General features: G+C 43.9%; 1 protein-coding gene across 1 annotated transcript in view; it reads right to left on the bottom strand.

Moving 5' to 3' along the window:
* Nucleotides 1-19,443, bottom strand: part of LOC137323995 (uncharacterized) — a 98,489-nt gene that overhangs the window by 72,326 nt on the left and 6,720 nt on the right. The window contains exons 4-9 of the mRNA XM_067988166.1: nt 17,585-17,767; nt 14,097-14,357; nt 11,987-12,223; nt 9,659-11,892; nt 9,332-9,568; nt 9,010-9,231 (exon numbers count right to left, since the gene is read on the bottom strand). Coding sequence (XP_067844267.1) covers nt 9,010-9,231; nt 9,332-9,568; nt 9,659-11,892; nt 11,987-12,223; nt 14,097-14,357; nt 17,585-17,767 — 3,374 coding nt within the window. The remainder of the gene's footprint in view (nt 1-9,009; nt 9,232-9,331; nt 9,569-9,658; nt 11,893-11,986; nt 12,224-14,096; nt 14,358-17,584; nt 17,768-19,443) is intronic.

Raw genomic sequence — 19,443 nt, 5'->3', positions numbered from 1 at the left:
TGATAACTTTGATTTTTCTATAAACCAAAATCTTAGTATACAAAACTTTCTCAAAATATTGCCACATGATCTAGAACTAACATTTTTTTAAAGTAGGGAAAGAAACTACAGAAAGAAATCACATTCCTAAAGTTTCTTATCACATCTTCAGAAAGTCCCAAAACACTTTACCTTCCAATCAATTACTTTTTGGAGTGAAGTCATATTTTTTACTTGGGTAAATAAGCAGGGGAGACGACTAGATGAATCAAGAACTGATTAGGTGATGCCAGGTTTGGGTTTTAAAAACCTGTAGATTGTAAGAGTCAGGGAAGCTGAAGGAAGTAAGGAACTCCACAGTTTTGAGGCCTGGAGGCAGAATGATTTATAGTAGGAGACTGTCATGAAGCTAGAGAAGAGGAAAAGCATGCAGAATAGTATATGTGGAGCACAGCAGAAATAAGAGGGAGAGATTTAGAGGACCTCTAACCACAGTAATATTTAATAATAAATAAAAAGAGCATTAGGAATAAGATGTTTGAGTTAGAGGTATATATAGCAGCAGGAAATTACATTGTAGTGATTGGAGGAACGTTGCTCAACACAAAAGATAAACAAAATAGAAATGCTTGCATTTATATAGTACCATATCACATTAAAGCACCTTATCATATTGACAAAACCTTTCAGTGCTTTATAATAACTTTCTTTTGGAGGACAGTGATTGTTATATAGGAGAAAACACCAGCCATTCTGCACCAACATTATCTCATGATCTGGAATGCACAACCTGAAAGGATGGTGGAAGCAGATTCAATAGTAACTTTCAAAAGGAAATTGAATATATACATGAAAAGGAGAAATTTGTAGGGCTATGGGGAAGAGCAGGGGAGCGGGACTAATTGGATAGCTCTTTCAAAGAGCAGGCATAGACATGATGGGCTGAATGGCCATCTTCTGTACTGTATGATTCTATGATTTCCTGCATTTCTTCAAATAGTGCAATGGATCTTCAACATCCACCTGAATAGGAAGTTGTGACCCAAAGGATGACACATCCAACAATACAGCACTCCCTCAGTAATGCACTGGAGTGCTAGTCTAGATTACATGTTACCGTCCTGATGTAGGACTTGATCCCACAATCTTCTTCTGGCCTAGTGTTCTACCAACTGAGCCAAGCTGTGATATTAGATGGGAGTAAATTCAATATACTTGGGATATTCAACAAGGGCAGAAAAGACTGGAGAGAGGAAAGCTGTATATTCGGGATAAGTTGGAAATCTAGGAAGCTAATCTGATCCTGACACACAATTTAACCTGCATCATACAGGTGTACTTCACACTGGGGGTAAGTGAGGCAGAACTGGGGGGGGATTTCTGATGGGAGACATCATTTTGTTAGTTCAACGTTTTCTGATGATGTCCAAATCATGAAGCAAGAAGCACCAGCTCCTCACCACCGGAAGAATTTCAAAACCTTGGTCTTCAGGGTAGATGAATTAGACAATTAAAATAGAAATAACAAAGAAGAAAATATACAAAGAAAAAAAATAGAGGGGAAGAACTCAGGGAGGAATATAGGGATTATCTGGAACAGCTTGAAAGAGATATCAGAGATGTAAAAATAATTCAAGAGATGAGGTAGCAAAACATGTTAACAAAAATCCAAGCATTCTTCCAATATCATAGCAGTGAAAGAGCAGCTAGAGTAAGTTAGTAGATAAGTGGCACAGAAATTGAAGATAAAATAGTTAAAATATTCTGAATGTAATCACCAAAGAAATATACACAAATTTGCGATTCAATTTTTGTACTATACCCAACATTCCAGACGATTTTGAAGTCCGTGTGGCGGTGGTACTTAATAAGTTAAAGAGGTTTACGGCAAGGAAATTCCATGAGTTGGTAGGCATATATCCTAGGGCCCTGAAGGAGACTAAGGAGGAAATTTGAGGGGCACCACCTATTATCCTGAAGGAATCATTGGGCACGAGCAACATTCTACATGAATAAGAGCAACCAAATGTCGTGCCTTTATTCAAAAAGCGGAGAGGGGGCAAATCTGACTCTGGTAAATACAAACTATCCAATGCTAACAGCAGTAATAGGTAAAATTCTAAGGAGTAGTGTTGAGGAGTAGGTGCCTAATAATAACTTAAGAAACGGCCAGCATAGATTCAGAAGAGCAAGATCCTACCTTATAAACCTCCTTGACTCCTTTGAGGATGTAACAGATAAGATAGATAGTGAAGGCCCTAAAATACATGTTATTTGGGCTGTCAGAAGTCTTTTGACAAGGTCCTACATGAAGACTTCCAATTGAATTAAAGGCCACAGGAATCCGGGGTATAACATGGAACTGTGTAACAAGTTGGTTACAAAATTGGGAACACAGAGTACTTGTCAGAAGGGTAGTATCAGACTGGTTGGAGGTGTTGCATCAAGTCCCATAGGATTGGTGGTTGCACTATTGTCATTTTTAATCTATGGCAATGACTAACTATGGATGATGGACATCATATTTGCCGATAACAGCGTTAGAGACAAAGGGCTCGATTTTTGCACCCGCAATCGGGTGGGTTCGTGGCGGGGGGGTCTGCGAAAATCCGGGACTCCCAGGGCGGGTCCGGAGCCCGGCTCCAACCCGCCCATTTCCGGGTTCCCCAGTGACGCGCTCACATGCGCGCGCAGCCCCCGCATGTAGGACTCCCGCCGGCAATTAAAGCCGGCAGGGTGCCACTTAAAGTACTTGAACAGGTACTTCAGGTTGCTTACAGAACTGATTGACCTGATATTTTAGGAGGGATCGGATTTTGAAATTAACTGAGAGTGTTTCCCGTACTGGGGGAAACACTCCCAGTTGAAATGGACGTGTTGCAGCCATTAGCCTGTGGCAGCTGCAAAGTTCAATTTGACAGGTTGGGGGGAGACCCTCACTCATTGCAGGAGGTCACTCTGTTACTTTGGGTTAAGTTTGGCCTCCACCACCCTCCTCCGAACAATCAAATGAATAAATTTGCACACTTACCCCGGTGTCCTGACACATTTACCTACCTTGCGGACCCCCTCAAACTTCCGGATGGGGGGCGCCGTAGCTGCAGTCATGACCTCCTTGGAGGGCAAACAGCATCACCAGCCTCGCGGCCACGCCGTCCACCTCTGACACGTGGAGCTCCACAACACAGTGCTGTGATACATCCACCTGCACAGCAGGAGGGAGGGCAACCGCTGAGAGAGATGCGTCGCAGAGGGCACTATCCTCACCACAGGGTCTACAGACTGAGGCTCAGCTTCCTGGACCTCTCTGAGCAGCAGTGCACATGGAGGCTCAGAGTCACTCGACATGTAGTCGTGGACATCTGCAGCCGCCTTCATGCCGAGCTGCTCCCGGCTGGCCCGAGCACCATCTTCTTACCTGTCGCTGTCAAAGTCACCACTGCCCTCAACAACTTCTCCTCCGCATCCTACCAGGGTGCCACCGGGGACATTGCTGACGTCTCTCAGTCGTCTGCACAAAAGAGCCCTGCAAATACACCTACACCCACTCTGCAGTGACACAATGGGTGGCATCAAGTGTGCGTGTTCATGGTGAACCCCATGAAAGGGACCTATTCCACAAGCCAATCAAGAACGAGCAAGACGTGGCAGTAGTGGTGATAATAATAATATTTATTGTGCATGTGAAACAAAACAAATATAAATGAAAAACATGACAAATCGTCAGACACCCTTGTGCATTCCCTTTGTGCTCACAAAACCTTTGCTTTGCATTTCCGGGAACCCCTACGTGGTGCTACCCCTGTGGCTTCAGCAGAGGTAGTGGCAGGTTGCTCTTGTCCGTGCCCTGACCGATGAGATGCTTTGGGCCGACGCCCTCTGGGTTTGGGTGCCTGTGAGGGCCCCTCCAAAGACTGCTCCACCTGCACCTGTGCAGGGGCAGACTCGGCCACCTGGAGAGGGGGCAGCATTGCAGGTACTGGTTGAGGGGGGGCAACGGGTGAGACGTGGGAGCACTTTGATTGGTCCCCACTTCCATGTCCCCTTTCACCATCATCCCTCTCGTGGCCCAGGCCCATATCACTCCTTCCACCCTGCTGGATGGCAGTTTGGAGGTCTTGTGTGAGGCCTTGGAAGGCCACCTGTAAAGTTTCTGTCAGCCTGTTCAAGGCGGCAGAATGTTGCTCACACTGAATCCGAACGGCCGTTGTCAGGGCCTGAATGGACTCATTGTTAAGCCGTGCTTGACGCTCGAGGGAGGCTAGCCTTTCCTCCACCGCAGACATTCCCGCACCTACCCGCGACACTATCTCAGAGATGCCCTCACGTCCCTGCGACACTATCTCAGAGATGCCCTCCTGTCACTGTGCCACCATTCCCCTCATGCAGGAGTTGGACTCCTCCATCCTCTGCGCGATTGTGGAGAGTGCGCGTGGCACATGTTCCAGTACCTCGGCAATGTGCTGCTGCCCCTCGATGACTCTCCTTTTCATGGCTGGCCCCCAGGGTTCAGCATCTGGGTCCAGTTGAGCAGAGCCTGGAGAAGAGTGCTCCCACCGACGCGGACTCTCCACGGCTGCCCCTGCCACCAGGGTCTGCTCGTGCTCACATGTGCGTGGTGACTTACCATGTGCAAGCCCAACTAAGTGAGGACGGGGACCCACTGAGGTGTATATATCTGCGCTGGTGGATGCATGGCTCAGATGTAACGATGCCCCCTCAGAGACCGGCAGGTCCTCTGAGGAATCGCCCTCCACGGTCATGGCGCTCGCAGATGGCCCTGCAAGAGAACAGAAAGCAATATTAGGCATGTGGACAGATGTTGAGGTGCTGCAGATGCCAAGTGATGCTAAGATCATTCGCTATCATGAGTGCTGAGTGTTAGCTTTCTGTCACCGGCCGCTTGTGCAATCCCAGCCTCGGCATCCGCCACGGACAGGCACTCTAGCGTGCGGCTGATGTCCAATGCCTGCTGCTCCGCGTCCATTAGGACCACCTGGTGTGGTGGGCCCCCTCCGGTCCGTGCCCTCTCCCGGGCATTCTGGCATCTCTTCTCCTATCAAGGCAAAACACAGAGGCATGATTGAGTGATGGTTGCATGATGAGCCGCTGCATGCATTGGTGTGGGTTGGGTTGAGCGTGAGGGAGATGCATGGGAGGGTACGTGTGCAACATAGCCATGATATTGTATGAGGATTGGGTTGCATGGTAGTGTTCGAATGGGGACAGGGGCGGTGAGTACGTGCAGGCAAGGTGAGGATGATAGTTGAGTGGATGTGAGGAGTGATGCGAGAGCGTTGTGGTGGCAGTGCAGAAGGGGTTGTGTGGTGATGGAGGTGATGTGGAAGACGGAGTGTGGGAGAATGCGTAAGTATACTCACTTTGCCTAACCTGGTTAGGTCATTAAATCTCTTCCTGCACTGGACCCAGGTTCATGGCACACTGCCGCAGCTGGTGACCTCCTCGGCCACCTCCAGCCAGGCCTTCTTCGTGGTGGAGGGAGGGCACTTCCTCCCATCAGACGGGAAAAATATTTACCTCCTCCTCCTCACCCCATCCAGCAGCAGCTGGAGTGAGGAGTCTGAAAATCTTGGGGCAGCCTGCCCTCTGGCGAGCTCCATGGTTTAGAACTGGTTGTTTGCTGCAGGAGGAGCATTGGTGGACTGCCCCTTTAAATAGGGCTCCGACAGCTGACAGACCTTACTGCGCATGCGCAGTCCGCCCGCCGCGCAGCTTACCAGCGGGAAACCCGGAAGCAAAGGTAAGTGGCTCCAATTTGCCTGTAATTGCGTGCGGAGCACACTGATTTGACTGAGAACCCGCTGCCCTGCTAATATCGAGCCCAAAGGATGAGACAAAGGGGTCAATTTTAGGATGGCCGAGCGGGTGCGTTTGTGGCGGGGGGGTTCCTTAAATTGGGGGATCCCGGAGCGGGTCCAGAGCCCGGCTCCAACCTACCCACTTCCGGGTTCCCCAATGACATGAATCGGCGCTCACGCAGCCCCCGCATGCGGGACTCCCACCGGCAATTAAAGCCGGCGGGATGACAGTTTAGGTAGTTATGGAAGTACTTGAGGTCGTTGACAGACTTCATTCGGAAGAGATTTTAGCAGGGATGTGATTTTGGATTCTCCTCAGCGTGTTTCCCATGCTGTGGGAGACACTCCCTGTTGTTGCAGACGTGTTTCAGTCAGCAGCCATTGGGAGATGCAGAGGATTTCTTGACAGTTGGGGGGAATACCTCATTCATTGCAGCAGGGCACCCTGTCACCTCAGACAAAGTTTTGCCTGCCACACCGTTGTCTCCACACTCAAAATTATTACATCATACCCTAAACTCTGCTGTCCAAACACATTTACCGACTTTGCAGACCCCCTCACACTCAGGATGGGGGTGGGGCGGGGTTCCATAGCTGCATTCATCACTCCATTGGAGGACGAGCAACATCACTAGCCTCGCCAGGTGTGCCGTCCACCTCCCCCACGTGGAGCTACACAACACAGTGCTGCGCAACAGGCACCTGCACAAAGTAGTCATGCAACTACACATACACCCACTGTAGGGTGACCCCCATGGGTGGCATCAAGGGTGTTCATGGAGAACCTCATCAAAGTGCCTTATTGCACAAGCCAGTCAAGAATGGCCAAGACGTGGCAGTAGTGGTGACAATATAATATGTCATGTGAATTGATCAGAAATCAAATATAAGTAAAAACTATGACAAACCCTCAAACACTCTTGTGCATCCCCTTCATGCTCACAACACGTTTGCCTGACGCTTCCTACTACACATACGTGATACATGCCCTGTGGCTGCGGCACAGGTAGTGGCAGGTTGGGTGAGGCTGACCGTGAAAGAGATGCATGAGAAGGTGAGTATGAGATAGAGCCATAAGATTGTATGAGGATTGGGTTGAGTGGTAGTGGTGGGCTGAGTACTGGGGAGGTGAGGAAGTTCAGGTAAGATGAGGATGAGGGTTCAGTGGGTGTGAGGAGTGATGTGATAGAGTAGTGTTGACAGTGCAGAAGGAGATGTGGGGTGGGGGCGGTGATGTGGCAGACGGAGTATAGGGGAATGAATAAGAGTACTCACTTCGGCTGACCTGGTTAGGTCATTGAAGTGTCTCCTGCACTGTATGCAGGTGCGTGATATGTTGGTGCTGCTGGTGACCTCCTCTGCCACCTCGAGCCAGGCCTTCGTGGTGGCAAAGGCAGGCCACTTCCTCCCGTCCACCGGGTGGAAGATCTCCCTCCTCCTCCTCCTCCTCACCCCATCCAGTAAGACCTGGAGTGAGGCATCATTCAACCTGGGAGCAGCCTTCCCCCTGGGCTGCTCCATGCTGTAATTTTGCCTATTTCCTGAAGCATCAATCAGTGGAGGACTGCCCCTTTAAATAGGGTTCCTCCAGCTGACAGCCTATGATGCGGGTGCGCAGTCCGCCCGCTGCGCAGCTTTCCAGCGCGATACCTGGAAGCCAAGGTAAGTGGCATCAATTTACTTATGATCGCGTGCCAAACCCACCGATTTCACTGGGCGCATTACCCACGCGCCCAGTCGACCCCTCGCTGCCAACCCGCCTCCCTCCTAATATCGGGCCCAAAAGGTTTACAGAAAATTTAGATCAGTTTTGCAATTGGTCATACAAATAGCAAATTAGATTTAAGACTGAAAAATGTGAAGCATCCTACATTGGTCAAAATGTGCATCATAAGCATACAATGAATAGAATTGAATTGGCAGATAGACTCTTAGAAACGAACTGGACTGATGGTACATTCATGATTTTCAATGCCTAGATCACACTTGGGTGCATTGCGTTCTATTTTGGTCACAGCACCTGAAGGTTAGTACAGACAAAAACAAAAGTGGCATTTAAAGGCACCTGGATGCTATATTGACAGAATTAATCAGTAATAGATGAATAAGCTCAATGTGCCAAATGACCATTTTTCATTATTGACTTTTCTTATGTTCTATATAGGTTGCAATGGAAAGAGAAATTGAAAGGTAGAAGTAATAAAGGGACTGCCTATCAGACAAGTTTTATTTTGCATCCTGTCCAGGAGTGCAATTGAAGTTTTAGAAGTGTCTCCCCAGATATGGAACAGGTCAAGGCTTAGATCAGGTCTCAAGCTTTATAGAGTTGTTGAGGGAGAAAAGAGGTAGTTGGCATCAAAGAAGAAACAACAATTCTTGGTCGCAGATTTAGAAATAGAATGTTGGAATTCCATTTGTGATAAGAAGACCTACTAAGACCAAGAATGTCAATAGATGAAGGAGGATTAGGCTTGGAGCCACCAAAGTTAATAGATAGTTTCTGTTAATTAGACATGAAGAAATAATAATTTAGAGGATTTGAAAGAAACAAGATTTTCATTGTTTGAAATGAATGAAGATCAAAGCCTAGTACAAAAGGAATGATGTCTTATGGAGTGATGGCATACAATCTGAAGGAAGTCAATAAATATAGAGTGGAGTCATCACCAAAAGAGTGGATGGGGTTGTGAAAGATGAATGGAGAAGATCACTGATATGGAAACAGAGAAAAGATGCAGAAAGAATAGGCTGGTGAGGAACTCCTGATATGATGAAAAAAACTGAAGCAGCCAGATATTTGACAGGAAACTAGCTTTTGCAGGGTGCATTGTATCAAAGACTTTGGAGATGCCCAAAATGATGGAATTGAATCAACAACACTGCAGAGTTACAAAAGTGCAAAACCTAGACAATCACCAATGGAATAACCATGCTAAAAACCATTCTGGCTATCAAATTGATATTTTTATGAAAATTAAAAAGTAAAATCAACAAAGAAGTAACTTAATCAAATCAAGCTGGTTAAGCTAAAATTATCCAGTGAAAGATATATAATTAATGTTTAAATATTTCCACATTGAAATATATATTTGTTAACATAAAGAACATACAAATTAGTCATCAATTTTGAGGATCAACATTTTGCATCACTCAAAATAAGCTACTGACGGAATAGATGTGAAAATAAAGCTCATCAATAACAGATCCATACCTTAACAGTAGGAACATCATCGGGATGCACCACAAAGTGAACGTTCTTAAGATACTTTGTACTTCTCTTACTGCTGAACCTCAGAACTTCCTCAAACATCATTCTTGCCACAAGATCCTTTGGAAAACACAACTTGCCAGCTCCAATCGCTGGGAATGCGATGGAACCCAGCTGTAATGCTTCTGTGTTCTTCAGACATTCCTTGATTATCTTTTGTAACACCTGGAAAGTAATTTCACACCAAGTGTTTCCATCTAGCAATATAATTCTTCAAAAACATGTAGAATTGCTGCATTGACGTTGACATTAGAATGTATATTACCTTTTCCGCATCTCCATTTCCTCGATCCCAGTGAGGAACAACAACGTGAAACACTTCATCACAGTCAAGTTTACATCCCTTTGTTTCATAAATCCTTCCGATAGCATGTTTTTTACTTTGACTTTCATTCCACAGTAACTGTTGGAGCTTTGGGCCGGCTTTCTGTAATATTGCTTGGGAAACTGCACCACTTTTAAGATCTAGATCCATTCCAATGACATTTACAATGACAGCAGCCTGGAAATAGAAAAAAATTATCATAAAGATAAAATAAGATTATTGGAATTACTGACAATCTCAAATAAATGAGTTACAGTGAAGACTTACTGTTACATCTTGAATATTTCCTTTGACAACAACGATGTTTAGACCATCTTTTGTTTGGGTTTTATGCAGACAATTAACGCTTATTCTATTCCTCATCACAGGAGAACTACTTATAAATTCACCTAATATTTTCTGAACAGCATCTAAAACTGCGCGAACAGTTTTTTCATCACGGTTCGCCAAGTGGATCTCTTTCAATGTACTGCCTCCAGGTGAATCCACACAGTATTCTCTGATTGATCTGACAATTATTTCTGCACACAAAGGCAATGGAAAACCAAATATTCCCGAACTAATGGCAGGAATTGCTATAGACTTCAAATTATGGGTTTCTGATAGACATAGACTCTGCTTCACGGCCCTTCTTAAGCATTTCTTAGCTGTGTCTGCATCAGTACTCATCCATCGTGGGCCAACTGCATGAATCACTTTGGAACATGGTAGGTTACCAGCATCAGTAATAACTGCATCACCAGGCATAAAACATCCATATTTGTTTACAATCCTATTACACTCATTTTGCAATACTGGACCTGCTGCTTCTAATAGAGCTCCTGCAAGGCCTCCAATGTGCTTTAGATCTTCATTTGCTGCATTGACAACCACATCAACATGACACTTGCACAGGTCTCCTCTATAAATAACAACTATAGGTCCACCAGGCAATTGTACTTTACAGTGAGCCTGACCCAATTCACCATCATCTCCAAAGACACCATGCTCAATAGGTCTTAGAACACAATTAAATTTGTGCATTGCAGCAGTAACATACACATCTTCTTTTTCTTTGAAAAACTTCTTTGTTCCTGGATTGGTAACTTTCAGGACTGAACTAACTACTGTGGAAACTGCATCTGAAAGTAATTTCTCCACTTGACAGACATTCTCTTGGGGACCAGATACTAAAACACTTGTATCATTTGCCATATTGGTAATTTTTATTTTCACGCCCATTGGTGGTTTTTGGAAAATATCAATTTTCTTAACAGCCATCAAAAACTGCAGGACTGCACCAGATTTAAACGGAATGGTCTTTTCAATGATTGTGTGTTTCTTGACGAAATCCTTAAGCATTTCAAACACTTCCGTGACAGCACCAGAAAAGCCAGAGATAATAATCTGCACATGCCCATTGAGTGGTATCTCTTCAATTTCAATCTGTTTACTGGAAGAATTCAGCTTTGAGTCTAATTTTTCTTTTAGTTGTGTCCATTCACTCTTTCCAATGACACTTCGATCTTCTATCTCAATACACTTGAAATCGAGAAGTTTTGTGATTTCTTTTTCTGCTGCAGATACAGAACTATCTGTATTTCCTATCAGCAGAACATAGTTATCTTTAATGTCATACACAGCATTGATGCCATTTGATGTGAACAAGCAGCAGGAAACTTCACTGTGGCCTACTCTTTGTAGAAAACTAATAAGATGAGGGTTTATATCAGCTTGTTTTTGTTTCATTTGAACGAGTCCTTCCAATATATTACTTTTGGCAACATAAACCTCTGAAGGCAAACCATGTAATGCTATACATTCTGCAGTTGAGTTGTATTTCATGCTGAGGTTTGGAAACAGTTTGGACACCTTCTGTTCAAGACCATCACTCAATAATATACTATACCTAGCAGGAGTAATAGACACTGTCTCAGTCACACTTTGCTTTTCCCTTTCCAATTTTTCAATGGCACTATCCATAACTGATTTGAATGTTTGTTGTAGAGTATCTACACTGTCGGATTCTCCAGCTAGTATCACCTTTCCCTTTAAAATGTCTGGTGTAACAGCAACATTTTGGTTCAAATGCTGATCAAGATCGCTCTGAATTATTTCCCAGATCTGTTGATTCATATCATTTTCATTCGCTTTGTACTTTGACAGGATGTGCTTTAAATTGCCTGAAGCTTCCCTTTTCCAGTTCTTTGCAAGTTTTTCGAATGAACCCTTGTGTCTTGAAAAAGTTGGAGATATCTTGATCGAGTTTGATTGGTCTGATTCTGGCATTGCAATGTTACAGTAGTGTACTGACATTTTGTCATTGATTTCTGCAATTCGCCTTCCATCATTCTTAAGAAACTGCAGGATGTACGGATTAATATCCACAGTGAAGGGATCTGGCATTTTCACAATTGGTCTTTTGTTTCCATATAAAGCTGAACCCAAAGACTTGTAATAGAGATAGCATTGAATTGGTGTTTTATCAATAATGTGTGTTTTAGACAGAATGGTATCCAGAACTGTAAATAAAACAAAAAGAAAATTATATTCTAGAATCATGTTCTAGAAATAGTTGGTTTAAATGATCTACATTTTCTAATATACAAATATTACCATCAGAATTTTCAAAAGAAACAACAGCTGCACTCTCCTCAGGTGTTATTTCAACAGTGGTCACAATTCCACGTCCACATTTAGGACTTTCAAAGTACAGTTTTAAGAAATCTTCACTGGTATTGGAAGGCAGGTTCTCCACTTTTACACTGTCTGTTACTTCAAGTTGCTTAGCCACAATTTTTTGTTGGCCACTCAAAACCTTTGTGGAACACCTTTTGATGAATTCAGTGAGGTCTAAAAATAGATTACAAGAATAGAAATTAATCACAATCATTTTAGATCAATTTATCTGAGCATATGAAAAAATATTAACATAATTGTGGAGTTGAAGTCATAATTTAATACTCTGACAAAACTTTTGACTATTTGGAAAGCAATTACTAAGGAGACAGCAAGGATAAACAGGCAGTACAATAAAAAAGTGTCCAATTTTGCGAATGCTGTACTCATCAAAGTGAGGCCCATAGGGCTGGAAAATATAACATGTTTCGCAGAAAAAGTCAGTTCTGTATAGTTGTCTTCATCTACCACACATTACAATTTCTGAAACTTTTCCTCAGTTCAGTAGCTCCATCAATTTGGAGTAAAATTTGCTTCTACTGGTTATGAACATGATCAAGATTTCACATTTAATTCCTAAATAGAACATCTATGATACGAGGTAATAAGCCCTTTGATTTTGAAAACAGTTAAACATCTTCAGTAGTCCCGATGTAACTCATCAGATTAAGGCTGGCCAATATTGGGCCACCTCGGCCAACAGCCAGGTAACTGCAGTCAGTCGGTGGGGGGGCGGGGGGGAGGTCAGTTTTAATCGGGAGTGAGTGTCCCAGAGCTACAGTGGCCCAGATTATTTTTGTGGGACCCAGCGGAGCATTCCTGCAAAAATAATTCAAAACTTACCTTTGCTGGGCGTCTACAGCTCCATCTCCCATGGAATTGTTCAGAGCGTGCATACATTAGCCCCGACCAGTACCACCCTAAAATGGCAATCGGGGTCTTAGGACTCCCATTTGTGTATTAAAAGTGGCCTACTGCTTAAAACAGGTGGGCACTCAGTGGTAGGCCCCTTTCAAAATGGTGCCTGCCTCTTCATCAGCGACCAACCCTGTTTTGAGGCTGGTACAATCCCATTAATGGCAAGCATAGCAAGTGAAAAGCAGCCCCAATCTCTTTAAGTGTGTTTGTGTTTTAAGAACTAGTCTACAAGCACACATACAATAGAAACATGGTTAACAATGTTTATTTCTGTGCCTTGTCAATAAAATCACAACCCCTTTGAGTGTAGCAATGTATGACACTTCAAGAGAATGATGGGTGTTTTTTTTCTGTCACCCTAATATTGGCACTGTCTCACTGGATTCCTAATTGAAGAGCACAAGAATATTTGGAATCAAGCCACTAGTTGCAACATAACTGACTTTGTCCGAGCTCTCTTTTTCCTGCAGTGAAGGCAGCTTTTTTCCAGCTAAAAATATTCAATTATGTGGGTTGTGCATTTAACAAATCTGTCATTAACTCCTGGTGCCTGAGACAACTTAAACTAATGGAATGACAAACAAAGCTACAGACAGCAAACCAGTTCAAAAGAGCCTAAACAGCACACTCACAAACTTTAGATTGTAAAACCATGAGCCCATCTCAGTTGGCTACTACTTGTCAAGTCACAAGAAATTTGGCAGATGGAAAAACTGCACCATCAGAATTTTAAACAGGATACATTTAATTGCTCATTAGCACTGTTGAGTATAATACCAGCTGGTTACAGTATATTCAGCAAAAGACACTCATCTCACCATTATTTTAAACATTAAAAACTTTTATTTAAAACAAAAGAATTTGTAACTGTGTTTAAAATCAGAGTTCTAAATGTTTATAGTGCCAGTGAGCGAAGGGTCTTCACCTGAAATGTTAATCTATATTATCTCTTTTCAGGTGCTGATGACCTGTTGCAGATTTCCAACATTGTCTGTATTTCTGTTAATAATTTGACTTGCTATCTCTTCAAAATAAGAATTTGCCTGTTATATTTTTGTTGCTGAACATGGATATTCTAACATTGTAACACAGCCCCTTCAACTAACAGTTGCTGAATATTAACTCTTACCAATCTCAGTTTTGAAAGTCACAACAGCCGCATTCATTTCACTCAACATTTCCATGCTGAAACCATCAGCTTCTTCAGTTAATCCAGTAAGATTTTCGACCAGTAGGTTTAACATGTCACACATGACATTTTCAGGAAGATTTTGCAGTACTACAGCAGAGGATTGTGGAGGCGCGTTACTCTTTTCATCATGAAACTTCCTCACCATTAACTCAACGTTGTCCACTGAATGGGCTTCTTGGCTCAACACTGCCTGAGCATCTTAATAAGAAGAATCACAACACCAGCACATCAAATATTAGTAGCATCAAGACTTTTACTCCTCCAACTCTTCTAATTGTGATTTAACAATATTTCTGGACCATTTTTTCATTAATTTCTTGTTAAATTATAAAATACAAAACTGATCAATGGTATAAGTTGCATTTGATTTTTTAAAAAATTGCCAGCATACTTGGGTTGTGAAACAGATAATGTAGTTAATTTGCAGCTCACTCGACAATGGTGCCAAAAATACATGGATCACGCTCCACCAGTGGCCTTTGTTGCTGACCCACCGAAATTTGTGGGGTCAGTGGGAGGGGACCTCATTACCATGGGACAGGCGGGAACAAACACCTCTGATACCCATCTGCCCATGGTACCCAGAAACACTGGTGCCCGCCCGTGGTTGAGGGGAGGGGCGGGGTGAGTTCCCTAGTTCCTCCCCGGCCACAGACAGGTCCCCTTAGCTCTCTGAGTGGGGGGAGCTGATCTGTGAGAAACTAAAAAAAAAGTCCTTATCTTTGGGGGCCCAAGCCACTTTTGGGGCCCAATCCACACCTTAAATATTAACAGCTTTCAGTTTCAGATCCTGATTAACTTGCTGTAGGTTTCAAGCGTTTTGTATTTCGAACCCTAAAACAATTTGTTCTGACACAGGAAAAAATAAAGAGCTCAAATAATTTTTAAACAAAATAAAAGTTAAAATAGTCTTTCCCCATTCCTGACCAAATAACTTTGTTTAAAAAGGACAGTTATCATCTCTTGAAGAAGTTAAATTTTATTCACCCAGTACAAGTAGGATTCTGTAGCTGATGGAAGCAATTTAACCAATGCAATTGCTTTAAATTGTAATATTAAGCAACGCAATACTGTTCTGATGAAAAATTAACCATGTTTTAAAATGAAAAAGCAAGTGGACATGAAACATTAATAATGTGATGTCCAGACCTTTTTCGTTCATGGGATGTGGGCGTCGCTGGCAAGGCCAGCATTTATTGCCCATCCCTAATTGCCCTTGAGAAGGTGGTGGTGAGCCGCCTTCTTGAACCGCTGCAGTCCGTGTGGTGAAGGTTCTCCCACAGTGCTGTAAGGTAGGGAGTTCCAGGATTTTGACCCAGCGACAATGAAGGAACGGCGATATATTTTCAAGTCGGGATGGTGTGTGACTTGGAGGGGAATGTGCAAGTGGTTTTGTTCCCATGTGCCTGCTGCTCTTGTCCTTCTAGATGGTAGGGGTCATGGGTTTGGGAGGTGCTGTCGAAGAAGCCTTGGCGAGTTGCTGCAGTGCATCCTGTGGATGGTGCACACTGCAGCCACTGTGTGCCGGTGATGGAGGGAGTGAATGTTTCGGGTGCCTTCAAAAAAAAGTTACTGGACTTCCATTTTAAAAAAAGTCGATTGGTTTTTTTTTATTCGTTCACGGGATGTGGGCGTCGCTGGCAAGGCCGGCATTTATTGCCCATCCCTAATTGCCCTTGAGAAGGTGGTGGTGAGCCGCCTTCTTGAACCGCTGCAGTCCGTGTGGTGACGGTTCTCCCACAGTGCTGTTAGGAAGGGAGTTCCAGGATTTTGACCCAGCGACAATGAAGGAACGGCGATATATTTCCAAGTCGGGATGGTGTGTGACTTGGAGGGGAACGTGCAGGTGGTGTTGTTCCCATGCGCCTGCTGCTCTTGTCCTTCTAGGTGGTAGAGGTCGCGGGTTTGGGAGCTGCTGTCGAAGAAGCCTTGGCGAGTTGCTGCAGTGCATCCTGTGGATGGTACACACTGCAGCCACAGTGCGCCGGTGGTGAAGGGAGTGAATGTTTAGGGTGGTGGATGGGGTGCCAATCAAGCGGGCTGCTTTATCTTGGATGGTGTCAAGCTTCTTGAGTGTTGTTGGAGCTGCACTCATCCAGGCAAGTGGAGAGTATTCCCTCACACTCCTGACTTGTGCCTTGTAGATGGTGGAAAGGCTTTGGGGAGTCAGGAGGTGAGTCACTCGCCGCAGAATACCCAGCCTCTGACCTGCTCTCGTAGCCACAGTATTTATATGGCTGGTCCAGTTAAGTTTCTGGTCAATGGTGACCCCCAGGATGTTGATGGTGGGGGATTCGGCGATGGTAATGCCGTTGAATGTCAAGGGGAGGTGGTTAGACTCTCTCTTGTTGGAGATGGTCATTGCCTGGCACTTATCTGGCGCGAATGTTACTTGCCACTTATCAGCCCAAGCCTGGATGTTGTCCAGGTCTTGCTGCATGCGGGCTCAGACTGCTTCATTATCTGAGGGGTTGCGAATGGAACTGAACACTGTGCAGTCATCAGCGAACATCCCCATTTCTGACCTTATGATGGAGGGAAGGTCATTGATGAAGCAGCTGAAGATGGTTGGGACTAGGACACTGCCCTGAGGAACTCCTGCAGCAATGCCCTGGGGCTGAGATGCTTGGCCTCCAACAACCACTACCATCTTCCTTTGTGCTAGGTATGACTCCAGCCACTGGAGAGTTTTCCCCCTGATTCCCATTGACTTCAATTTTACTAGGGCTCCTTGGTGCCACACTCGGTCAAATGCTGCCTTGATGTCAAGGGCAGTCACTCTCACCTCATTCCACTATTGCTATTTAGACATCAAGAATGTTAGGCTATCCATCACAGTTTTTTTTTAACAGAACCAGAGAAATCCAACTGATTTGTAAAGCTTCAATGCAACTAATCTTGTAACTGTTCAACTAAGTATTCCTATGACCCCTTCACTTAATAAGGTCTCCATTTGGCCACATTCACACTTTATGCTTTTTTTCATTTTAGCTCAGTATCAAAAATATAATTTTCCTATCTCCTCTTTTTCACTTCTGCTGCCAACTGTTAGAAATTGTGCAGCAGTGACCTGCACAAATACACCTCCAATTTTCCCTCACTTTTGTCCCTTGGGGAAGAAGCTTGCTTCTAATGAGCACCTTTCCTGAGTGGCCCAATCAAGAGGAATCACAAACCTAACACTTTCGGGACTGTACATTGAAACACAAAACACCAAGCAGTGTGAATTTTAAATTTCCTGTCTAAAATATTAGGTCATAAACCTGTCAATCTATGTCAAGCATATTTGTCATGAGCCTTTGGGTTAATGCCATCCTAAAAAGTAAATGAACAAATTTAAGAAAGCTCAACAAATGATTACATATCACAACCACTTTTCTATCTTATGTGTGAAAATGTTTGTCACTCTCTCCAACTTTGCTTACTTTCAGCATTTTCAAAGGTCAGTGTTACTTTACTATCCTCTCTGATGAAGGATGTAAGTGGCCCACCACCAGATCTGTCATTTTCAAAATACTTTTGGACATGTTCATCGCTAATGTTGTCACTTGATGGTATTACAATAAGCGTTTTGTGTTCTTCAAAAAGATTTTGCTCAGCCAATTTTTCTAAGTGGAAAGCAAAAAATATTCACACTGTCATATAGTTTGTAAAAACAAAATTTGAAAAAGCATTTTAACAAATTTTAATCCAAAGCAATAAACCTTTTTTAAAAAATCACTGGGAACCTTCAGCATTGTATCACTGAAGAATACTATAAAAAATGTTAAGCGATTGACAAATTAAGCCACTTCCGCCAGTATTTACAGGCAAGCTGGAGGCTCCTTGCACTGGGACCTGCCCGTAGCTGTAGCTCTCGTGTGCCTAAAGCCAGCTGATGCTGGCTTCTCACGCTCTTCCAGGACATCACTTTCCAGTTCCCAGTGCTTCATGCTCCAACATAAAATTAAGCTCCAAAAAACAAATCAAAAAGTTGGATTTTAAAAAATTGAAATAAGAAGCAGACACCTACTTTGTGGCATTTTGCTTTGTTTCTGTTAGAACATCAAAGCATGTGGCTGTGTTTGGTAAGGATGATACGTGACCATTTGTGGGAAAGAAAGGGGCAACGTGTGGCTCCATGTAGGGAAGAATGAAGGAAAGAAAGGAGGGAAGGAGCAAAGGTGATATTACTAACAATAAGACTTATGGTAGATTTGAGAGAGTAATCACTGCTTGGAATTGTGACCCCTGGATAAAAGTTAGTGGGGCTGAAAATCCACGGCCCTTCTGGCGCACTTTTGCTGGGAGTGTGGTGGGAAAATTGTGACTTATACTAGGACCTGAATATGCCAGCTCCTGGCCTTCTTCAACAGTTTTCACAGGGTCATGTTTGGGACGGAGGCTCTGCCCACCCCATATATGGTCCTTCATGTCGGAGGCGGCATAGCTAAGGGAAGGGACTCCAGGCTGGGAGTTTCCTCTTCTCCTACCTGGGAATTAGCCAAACGAAGGCAGGTATACTGTCCTGCCAACCGGTGGAAGTTGAGCCCAAAGACTTTTAAAATTTCTGACACATTATAAGGGCGGGCTGACGGGTTTACTCAACACTGACAACAGCATTCTCGGGGGGTGAAGTGTCCCATCCCAAATGGGCACCCCACACCAGGATTCCTGTTCTCCCCATTCTGGAGGTTTCCACCATTGATATTATAATGAAGTGACTGACACTGTCCCCGCATATGCCGGCAGAGTCAGTGCCAGCAGTTGTCAGCGAGAAAATTGTGGCACTTACACCAGGATCAAAGACCCATGGATCTTTGGAACTAATGTACACATACCCCTGACCTACAGAAAGGAACATGGGAAATAAATGATCCTGCATTCAATTATTGCAGCCACAATCAATACAGAGCTGCTGCTCAGTTTTTGACCAAATTAATTCTATTCTGCCACCCTGGGCCATAATTTGCTGTAGCAGGGCATCTAATGGCATTTCTAATAGTTAAACCTACCCTTGCACATTTAGGTTTTTAAATTTTTTGTATGGCAAGTTGCTGAAAGTGCAAGCTGATTAAGGTCACAGTGAGGGAAACAGGGCATCTGGGACCTGAGAGAACAGAGCAAGCAACTGTGGATCTCCTTCGCCAATCAGATTTAAGGATTGTGAAATAAACAGCACAAGGACTGAGAAGGAAGTGTAAATTAGAGTGGGTGAATTCATTGTAAAACCAGGTACAGAAAGAGAAATAAAGAGAGGGAAATAAAGATTGGATTAAGAGAGAGAGAAAAAATAGACAGAATG

This window comes from Heptranchias perlo, chromosome 7 (genome assembly GCF_035084215.1).
Source record: "Heptranchias perlo isolate sHepPer1 chromosome 7, sHepPer1.hap1, whole genome shotgun sequence".
Classification (NCBI taxonomy): Eukaryota; Metazoa; Chordata; class Chondrichthyes; order Hexanchiformes; family Hexanchidae; genus Heptranchias; species Heptranchias perlo.
The sequence above is the reverse complement of the archived record's forward strand: the minus strand, read 5'-3'. Positions and strand labels throughout refer to the sequence as shown.